At 34.5% G+C, this 10886-nt stretch overlaps 1 protein-coding gene across 3 annotated transcripts in view; it reads left to right on the top strand.

Annotated features, from left to right (window-relative positions):
- Positions 1 to 743: 743 nt before the first annotated feature.
- LOC140957668 (flap endonuclease 1) overlaps positions 744 to 10886 on the top strand; it is a 34242-nt gene continuing 24099 nt past the window's right edge. For all 3 annotated transcript variants that reach the window (XM_073415005.1, XM_073415003.1, XM_073415004.1), the window contains exons 1-2: positions 744 to 927; positions 1011 to 1127. In XM_073415005.1, coding sequence (XP_073271106.1) covers positions 916 to 927; positions 1011 to 1127 — 129 coding nt within the window. In that variant the 5' untranslated portion in view covers positions 744 to 915. The remainder of the gene's footprint in view (positions 928 to 1010; positions 1128 to 10886) is intronic.

Raw genomic sequence — 10886 nt, 5'->3', positions numbered from 1 at the left:
GCCAAATCCCAAACAGGTTATGTGTTTACACGAGGGGGCACTGCTATTTCATGGAAGTCGACAAAGCAAACTTTAACAGCGACAACATCTAATCACTCGGAGATCATTGCAATGCATGAAGCAAGTCGAGAATGTATGTGGTTGAGGTCCGTAACCCAACATATTCAAGAATCATGCGGGTTACCAACAATGAAAGATAGCCCGACGACTATATTTGAAGATAATGCTGCTTGCATCGCACAACTAAAAGGAGGATATATCAAAGGTGATCGAACGAAACATATTTCGCCAAAGTTTTTCTACACACACGAACTTCAGAAGAAAGGTGATATTGATGTACAACAAATTCGTTCTAGTGACAATGTAGCTGATTTATTCACAAAAGCGTTACCAACATCAACATTCAAGAAATTGGTGTACAAGATAGGAATGCATCAATTAACAGATCTTCGGTGATTGAAATCAGGGGGAGTATTAGTTGTTGTATTCTTTTTCCTTCGTTCAGGTTTTTCCCACTGGGTTTTACTGACAAGGTTTTAACGAGGCAACATTGGATTCTCCATCAATCATCTAAGGGGGAGTGTTATATATATGTATGATATTTAGGTGATTGATTTGATTGTAATGTTCCTTTTATAGACTAACCTCTCTACATTATAAATAGTGGTGTTTAATTGTAATAAGAAAAACGAATTCTTTCTCATTCTCTCTACTAAATTTATTACATATTTAAATTTATCACCAAAAAATCTACCGACGGTCCTCTAAAATCTCGAAAAGAGCAGTAACGAAGCTCGAGCTCACCCGGTTCGCATCAAACAAGGGATCTGAAAATGGCGGGAAAAGCATAAAACCCTACATCCAGGCGACGTCGATGCAAACATAGACAGTTTTCTTACATTCTCAGCATCTCAAATGGGAATTAAGGTAACTATTTGGTCCTAGTTCTATTCCTACTGATTTTTGTGCTCCGGGTGTTAAAAAAGTGCTTTTTTCCTGTCAATATCTAGGGTTTAACGAAGCTGTTGGCGGACAATGCTCCCAAGGCATTGAAAGAGCAGAAATTCGAGAGCTATTTTGGCCGAAAAATCGCCATCGATGCCAGCATGAGCATTTACCAATTCCTTGTCAGTGAACTTTCCTTTTGTGTGAAATTGTGCCCGCGCATGCTTGTTGACACAATTAAAATTACTTTATGTTCCAAAATGTGTTTTTGCTTGACACGAGCCTAAAAAGTCGGTCTTTGTATTGGTTTGCACCTATAGTAAGCTTATGAGATGCATCGAGACATAGGTGTTTGTCTTCAGAAGAAGTGTAAGAACTTCGTGAATTTGAAACAATTTGGTTATTTCACTAATGATGAACTAAAGATTCGTAAATGCCTTTGAAAGGAGTTGATTTTACATCTATGAGTTCAATAGAACAGAGTGTTTGAATTCATTGTGTTACATTAAAGAAGAAAGTGAAAGTATGCACAGTACATCACTTTGTATTTGTATGTGTAATTACAGTTACGTGAGTATTACCTAATTAACTTGCTAACTATTCAACTAACTGATTGTGGATAATCATAAAATATAAAACTCCCCCTCAAGGTGGACGACAAAGATATTTGATGTTCATCTTGGATAATAAGGGAACTAATGCAGCAGACAGCCACGGTTTTGTGAACACATCAGTAAGTTGTAATTGAGAACGAATAGGCAAAAGCTTAACCATTGGTGGCTGTAGCTTTTAATAGTTCTCTGATACCATAAAAGCTAATAACCGTGAAAGAATTGATACGGAAGACATAACTATTTTATTGAATGCTTCAAAGTTAATAATATGAGTAATGTTTCAGAATATATAATAAACTCCTACAACTGAAAGATAAGATCAATATAATTTAAAAATAAAAAAAGAGATAAACCAAACCACTTATCCTGACAAAACTTATCAACAATGTGCAATAATGAATTAGATTTAAGAGCTCTAAAATTAGGTTGAGGCCATTAATCAAAGAAACAAAGAGTAAGACTTGTATTTACAAAGAGACCTTTTTTTACATCAACCAACATGTTTCTGAAGTCAAGCATCAACAAAATATTTCCCGGTCATAAAGTTGTCCATTGTGATCCGGAACTCATCGGTCATATCTAGTCTAATAATTACTTTGTTGAAATCTAAGACACAATGAACCAATGTTTCGAAGACAATTCCGAATGTCTTGAATTCTAGTCCTTTGTATTGCTAATGTAGTGAAGGTCTACAGAGAGACGATGATACTTCACAAAGGAGAAGATTATCTTAGTAGAGTTGGATTTTTTTTACTTGTAGAGAATTTTGGTATAAGAATCAAGAATGAACACAACTAGGGATGTAATCGAGCCTAGCCGAATTTTTGAGTGTTTGAGCTTGACTCGTTTATAATCTAGCTGAGCTCAAGTTTTATTTAATGTATATATTCATGGCTCACGAGCTTATTCAAGCTTTTATCGAGCCTAAAGAGTTTAATAAATATAAATATATATTAAATTTATTAAAAAGTAAATTATATATTTAGAGAAAAATATAACATTGTTATTAAAATTTGTAAATTCATTCTAATAAATAAATTTAATATATTTTGTAAGGAATGTGCAAAATCAATACATCAAATATCAAAATTATTATTTATTCATGTAAGAGATGACTCATGAACTTACCAACGAACATGTTCACGAGCTAACGAGCTGAATATTGTAAAACTTGAGCTTAGTTCGTTTATCTTAACGGGCCTCATTAAACGAGATTTTATTGAATCGAGCTTCGAATAGCTCACAAACGGTTTGGTTCATTTACATCCCTAAACACAACAAAGTTTTTAGGTGGTTCGGCTGAGGTAATGCCTACATCCACTAGAGTCATGGGTCACCACTATCGCCAATCGTTTACAAGTTACAATCTATCGAGAATTATATCTGAGCTCTAGAAAAATACATCACTCTTGTATTTTCTCAATCTAACAAGTGGAAACGCTAGATTATTTTTCTCTCTTCTTGATAACTAAGTTCTCGATTCTTTTGGAAAGTTTATCTCTTCTCAATATCAATCTTCCTTTTATACTTCCATCTATTTGAAGTAATCTAGAAGTGTTGATCTGCATCGTTCATTTATAAATTGCTTCCAAATCCAGGCCAAGAGAAGTTATCATTCGAGTTAGTTAGTTTCAGATACTAAATTGTCAATCGGCTTTGTCTGAATTGAAGGCACTTTCGTTCACAAATCTCCACGTTGTCTCCATTCAAATTTACATAGTGGTGCCTCCACTAACCTTCCTCCAGGCCCTACATCACTAGCCACATTTTTTAGGTCCAAACAATGATTGAACTTTGCACTTAGTAGTACTCTGGTACACATATCCGCAGGGTTTTATGATCTGTACTGATTTTGCTAACAAATACGGTTCCAGTTTCATCACTTCTCTCAGAAAATGTAGTTTGCATCAATGTGTTTGGATCTTTCTTGGAACAATTGATGCTTGACTAAGTGAATTGCACTTCGATTATCGCAGAACATTGTCACAACTTGCTGTCCGAATCCAAGTTCAACCATAAAGCCTCTCATCCACATAGCTTCTTTGATGGATTCTGTAGTTATTTGGGGCGCAAGGCGCACTAAAGCGCTAGGGTGCCTTGGGGCCTGAGGCGCGAGGCACGAGGCTCAAAGCTAAGCGAACACTTTATCGAAATAAAACGCATTTGACACAAATTTTAAAATTCAACATATATAAAGTATTTCATAATATTTAAATTAAATATTTTTCACAAAGATAACAAATAATATAAAAAAGTTCATTAATAGATCATGTAGCATAAATCTTAACAAAAAACAAACTTCAATCATTTAAAATTTCCTAAGTGTATCATAATATATTAAGGAAAAAACTTAAAAAATCTAAATCATCAAATTTATCTTCATCTTCCCCAACTTTATCATCATCTTTATCTCCAGAAGCTCAAGCTCCAGATTTGTATCCTTCTGATTCCTCATCATTTTCAACAAAATCAATTTCTTCTTCCTCTTTATTATTATAACGATGGATAGTGGATCTTCTTTTGTACGCATTTAACATACTCGTAAGTCGTACCAACCGCTGCTTCTTTTGTAGAGTATGGACATCGAGATCTAAAATTATAGACATCTTCATCAACCCCAGAAGCTCGTCCAATTCACCCCAAGTCAAACTATCATCATCAAACACGGGATCATTTTCGTCATTACTATTATTATTTAGTCCATCATCAACCATTCATTGCTATCATCTATATGAGCCAAAGAAATAGGATCAATCGTATCACTCATATCATATCGGCGCCTCAAAGCCCTATTATACTTGATATAAACCAAATCATTCATATTTTTTTTTGCTCCAATCTAGTTCTTCTCTTGGCATGAAGCTGCACATATTTGATACAAACTAATTTTAGCTTTAAAATAATAAATTTATATAATTTTTCATTAATTACTAATACTTAGTACTCACATGTTCAAACACACTCCAATTTCGTCACAAGCAGATGAACTAAAAGTAAGGCCGAGAACTTTCACGGCGAACACTTGCAATTCGGGTTTTGAACACCCATAAGCCAACCACAATTCCGCTGGTAATTTCGAAATAAAATAAAAAATTGAACATTAAAACTATTACATGTCAATTATTATATAATAATAAAAATAAAAATATTGATTACCAGGTGTTTTTTGTTTCTTTGTCTAACTGCTATGGGCATTCCAACAAGTCCTTCAGCCCATTGTTATGAAAGGCGAGCGCCTAGGCGCACCCAGGCGCGCGACATTAAACAAGCGCGCGCCTGAGGCGTGCCTCGGCCCAGGCACGCCTCTGCAGAAAGGCGCGCGCCTGTGCGCTTTTGTAATATACGATGCGATTCACTATATATAACTCAAGCCCAATAAAATTTAAAACCCAATAACAACAAAAGCTTTTTTTAATGTTTTAAAAAAGCCTTACAATCTGCATGTACGTTCTTTTCCTTACCGGTGTGTGAAATTCTTTCTGGAGTTGCGCAGCGGCCTTTCTCTAAGTCTACGTCTCAATTTCTCAAACTCTCTGGTTCTGTTCGTCTCTCTTTGTTCTAGTGTTTTTCATCATCTGTGCTAGTTTGCTTCTTCAAAAACTATGAGTATTTAAGAGTTGGTTTTGTGGATTACAATATAGGATTTATTGTATATGGATCAATGATCACCTGTCTTTGCTAGCCCGACAATCTGCATGGCTTTGCTTGATGTCTTGTTGCTGTGAATTGTTATTAGGAAAAGAATTCTTTTCTTACTGTTGTTGCAATTTACTTTTATAATTTTATTATTATTTATCAGGAATTAGGATCATTTACAAATTAAAGCCAAACACATTGTCTCAGACTCTCAAGTATGTTACTGTTGCTTGATTTCAATATTGGTTTATTACTTTCATTGCTTCTCGTGTGATTGGATTAATTAATATATTGTATTGCATCAATATATTTATATTTTATATTTTGTATTTGTATTTTTAATTTTGTATTTCCAGCTCAGTAACTTACTGCAGAAGTCTAGAATAAAACCCGTTTTTACAGATAAAAATGTCAAATTCTGAATCACAAGCCCTTCGAAAAGATCCAGCATGGAATTACGCAACACTAGAAGACCCAAAAATACCAATAAAGTGAAGTGCAATTTTTGTGGGACAACTAATGGTGGGATTTATCGACATAAACAACATCTTGTCGGAGGCAATAAGAATACGAAAATTTGCTCAAAATGTCCAGAGCACGTGAAAGAAGAAATTAGTTCTTATATGTCGAAAAAAAAGAACTGAAGAATCAAATGGATGCGATTCCTCACTTTGATGAAGTTGCAGAACAACAAGAATATTTGGATTTGGAAGTTGAAGAAGATATACTGGCTAAAGGGAAACGACCTAAATCAGTTTCATTTGGTCAGCATTCTAATCTTGCACCTGATTTTCCTGGGAAGAAACTAAAACAAACTGGTCCAATAGATTTATACTTCCGACAAGATGTTGATGAGACTGTACTGCAAGGAAAGAAAAAAGATGCAATGACAGCGAAGTTGTATGATGAAAATAAGAAGAAACTGAGAGAGAATGCTGTGCAAAAGTTCGCTAGATGGATGTATGATGCAGGTATTCCTTTTAACGCCGTGAATTATGATAGTTTTAAACCATTTATTGAAGCTGTTGGATAATTTGGTTGTGAAATGATGCCCTCTACTTATCATGAAGTAGAGTTACATGCTTAAAAGAGTTAGAACATACAAGATTGATATGGAAAGAATACACGGATGACCATGTTAAATATGGATGCACTTTGATGGCAGATGGGTAGACAAAAAAAAAAAATAGGACATTGATTAATTTTTTGGTAAATGGTTCCTAGAGGGACTGTGTTTATAGAATTAGTGGATGGGTCGAGCTATTCTCACACGGGTGCGAAATTGTTTGATTTGTTCAACAAATATGTGCAACAAATTGGGACAAAGAATGTGGTTCAAATTGTTACTGATAGTGCAAGCGCAAATGTTTTAGCTGGTATGGTTTAAAAGTCCTAGAGGGACTGTGTTTATAGAATCAGTGGATGGGTCGAGCTATTATCACACGGGTGCGAAATTGTTTGATTTGTTCAACAAATATGTGCAACAAATTGGGACAAAGAATGTGGTTCAAATTGTTACTGATAGTGCAAGCACAAATGTTTTACCTGGTATGGTTTAACTTTTAAACTTTTATATTAGTTATATCACTTTATTAAATTATTATATTATTTAAATTAAAGTTGTAACTTCTAATGTGTAATTTATATATTGCATTTAAATTTTAATGAATAGGATGTCATTCGGAAACACGATATCCTCACTTATATTTGTCTTCATGCGCTGCTCATTGTTTAGATTTGATGCTTGAAGATTTTTTTAAACTTCCTCACTTGAAGAAGGTATATGAAAGAGCAATGATGGCTAATGGATATATATATAACGGGCCCCAAGTTTTAACATGATGAGAATTCACGAGGCAGAAAGATATGGTCAGAGCTGGAAAAACTCGTTTTGCAACCGTTTTTTTGACTTTAAAATGGTTTAAAAATCACAAAGCGAGTTTGAGAAAAATGTTTACATCTGATAAATGGACCACTAGTAGATTCGCAAAGGAGGCACCAGGTAAGCGGGCAGCAGAGGTTATATTAATGCCTTCGTTTTGGAATATGATTGTTTATGCTATTAAAGTAGGAGGTCCCATGGTGAAAGTTTTTCGATTGGTTGATGGGGAAAAAAAAACTCCAATGAGCTATATTTATGAGGCAATGGATCGGGCTAAAGAAGCTATTGTTGCCTCATTTGATAACAAAAAGGATAGATATAAAGATACTTTTGCTATAATTGATCATAGGTGGACGATACAACTCCATCGACCTTTACATGCTGCTGGGCATTTCTTAAAGCTGGAGTTCTTCTACTCGAATTCTAATATAGAAAATGATAATGAAGTTGTGACGGGTTTATATAAATGTATCGCTAGGATGTGTGAAACCGAGGAGTTACAGGATAAGATCATCGATAAATTGCCAATGTACAAAAGGGCCGAATGAGTCAAGACAAAGAAACAAAAAATCACTAGGTAATCAATATTTTATTTTTATTGTATGATAATTGATATGTAATTGTTTTAATGCTCAATTTTTTATTTTGTTTCAAAATTACCGGCGGAATGGTGGTTGGCTTATGGGTGTTCAACACCCGAATTGCAAGTGTTCGCGGGGAAAGTTCTTAGCCTTACTTGTAGCTCATCTGCTTGTGAACGAAATTGGAGTGTGTTTGAACATGTGAGTAATAAGTATTAGTCTTTAATGAAATATTAAATAAATTTATTATTTTAAAGCTAAAATTAATTTGTATCAAATATGTGCAGCTTCATTCCAAAAGAAGAAATAAATTGGAGCAAAAAAAATTGAATGATTTGGTTGACATCAAGTATAACAGGGCTTTGAGGCGCCGATATGATATGCATGATATGATTTATCCTATTTCTTTGGCTGATATCGATGATAGTAATGAATGGTTGATGGGATAATTAAATAATAATAGTGGTGACGAAAATGATCTCGTATTTGATGATAATAGTTTGACTTGGGGTGAAGTTGGACGAGCTTCTGGGGTTGATGAAGATGCCTATAGTTTTAGATCTCGAGGCACATCCTCTACAAAAGAAGTAGCGGCTAGTACGAGTACATTAAATACGTATAAAAGAAGATCTACTATCTATCGTTATAGCAATGGAGAGGATGAAGAAATTGATTTCGTCGAAAACGATGAGGAATCAGAAGGATACAAATCTGGAGCTTCAGCTTCTGGTCATACAGTTGGGGATGATGAAAATGAATTTGATGATTTAGATTTTTGAAGTTTTTTGGTTAATATATTATGATGCGCTTACGACTTACTAATGAATTTTAGATGATTGGAGTTTTTTTTGGTTATGATTTATGCTACATTATCTGCTAATGAATTTTTATTTATATTATTTTTTTATCTTTGTCAAAGCATTTAATTTAAATCTTATAAAATATTTTATATATGTTGAATTTTAAAATATGTGTCAAATGCGCTTTACTTCGATAAAGCGTGCGCTTCGCCTCGCGCCTCAGGCCCCAAGACACCCTTGCGCTTTAGTGCGCCTTGCGCCCCAAATAACTATGCTTCAGCCTTTTTGTACATCGGCAACCGGTCCATGATCTTATCTTGTAGTTCCTCGGTTTCACACATCCTAGCGATACATTTATACAAATTCGTTACAACTTCACTGTCATTTTCTATATTAGAATCTGAATAGAACTCCGGGTTTAAGAAATGCCAAGTAGCATGTAAAGGTCGATGGAGTTGTATCGTCCACATATGATCAATTATATCAAAAATATTTTTATATTTATCCTCTTTTTGATCAAATGAGGCAGCAAAAACTTCTTTAGCCCGATCCATTGCCTCATAAATATAGCCGATTGGAGGTTTTTTTTCCCATCAACCAATCAAAGAATTTTCACCACTGGACCACCCATTTTAACGGCCTAAAAGTATAACCTTTGTTGTCCAAATTTACTAGTGGTCCATTTCTCAGATGTAAACATTTTTTTCAAACTCTCCTTGTGCTTATGAAACCGCCTCAAAGTCTACAAAACAGTTGCAAAACGAGTTTTCCCAGCGCTAACCATATCTTTCTGTCTCGTGAATCTGTCATGTTCTAAACAATGAGCAGCGCATGGAGACCAATATAAGTGAGGATAATGTGTTTCCAAATGACTCATGTTCATTAAAATTTAAATACAATATAAAAATTACACATCAGAAGTTAGAACTAATTTAAATAGTATGATAATTTTATATAAAGTGATATAACTAATATCAAAATTTAAAAGTTAAAACCATACCAGCTAAAACATTTGCCTTTGCACCATCAGTAACAATTTGAACCACATTCTTTGCCCCAATTTGTTGCACATGTTTGTCGAACAAATCAAACAATTTCGCACCCATGTGAGAATAGCTCGACCCATCCACTGATTCTATAATCACAGTCCCTCTAGGACCATTTACCAAAAAATTAATCAATGTCCTATTTTTTCTATCAGTCCACCCATCTTTCATCAAAGTGCATCCATATTTAAAATGGTCATCTATGTATTCTTTCAATATCAATTTTGTATATTCTAACTTCTTTTTTAAACATATTACTTTAACTTCATGATAAGTAGGGGGCCTCATTCTACAACCAAATTGTCCAACAACTTCAATAAATGGTTTAAAACTATCATAATTCATGGCATTAAATGGAATACCTGCATCGTACATCCATCTAGCCCCTAAGTTTTTTCTTATTTTCATCATACAACTTCGCTGTCTTTGCATTTTTTCCTTCCTTGCGGTACTATCTCGTCAGCATCTTGTCAGAAATATAAATCTATTGGACCAGCTTGTTTTGCAACTTCATCAAAGTGAGGGATCACATCCATTTGATTTTTCAGTTATTCTTTTTTGTTATATAAGAACTGATTTCTTCTTTAACATGCTCTGGACATTTTGAGCAAGTTTTCGTATTTCTATTGCCTCCAACAAGATGTTGCTTACGTCGATAAATCCCACCATTAGTTATTTTCCCACAAAAATTGCACTTCACTCTATTGGTATTTTTTGGATCTTTTAATGTTGCATAATTCCATATTGGATTTTTCCGAAGGGCTTGTGATTCAGAATTTGACATTTTTATTGGCAATAACAGGCTATATTCTGGAATTCTGCTATATATTACTGAAATACAAAATTAAAATTATAAATACAAAGTATAAAATATAAATATATTGTTGAAATACATTATATTAATGAATCCAATCATCCGGGAAGCAATGAAAGTTGATATTGGTGGCTGATGTTATGATTTTTGATGACGCACGCTAGCACAGTTTTTTAATCACTTCATGTGGCTAGAAATTTACCTTAATTGGAATTTGGAACGTTCGGAAGCAGCCAGCAAAGAGAGACAGAGAGGCGCGGACCAGAATTTGAGACAAGGGAGACGAGGAGAGCCGCTGCAGCCGCAAACGGAGAAAGAATTTGAGCAAGACTGTGCAGGCCAGAAAGAATTTGAATCAGAGAAAGACGCGCAGAGACAGAAAGAATTTGAGAGACAGAGATGCGCAGAAAAAATTTCAGACGCAAACAATTTGACGCAGAAAAAATTTCAGCCAGAAGGTAGATGAACGTATGCATGGAGATTGCATGGCTTTTTTAAACATTAAATATGGATTGGGTTTGTTATTGGGCTTTAAAACTTATTGGGCTTGATTTATTTATATGGTATA

The sequence above is a fragment of the Primulina huaijiensis genome, chromosome 14 (assembly GCF_012295235.1).
Source record: "Primulina huaijiensis isolate GDHJ02 chromosome 14, ASM1229523v2, whole genome shotgun sequence".
In the NCBI taxonomy this organism is placed as follows: domain Eukaryota; kingdom Viridiplantae; phylum Streptophyta; class Magnoliopsida; order Lamiales; family Gesneriaceae; genus Primulina; species Primulina huaijiensis.
Note: the sequence above shows the minus strand (reverse complement) of the source record. Positions and strands in the feature narration are given on the sequence as shown.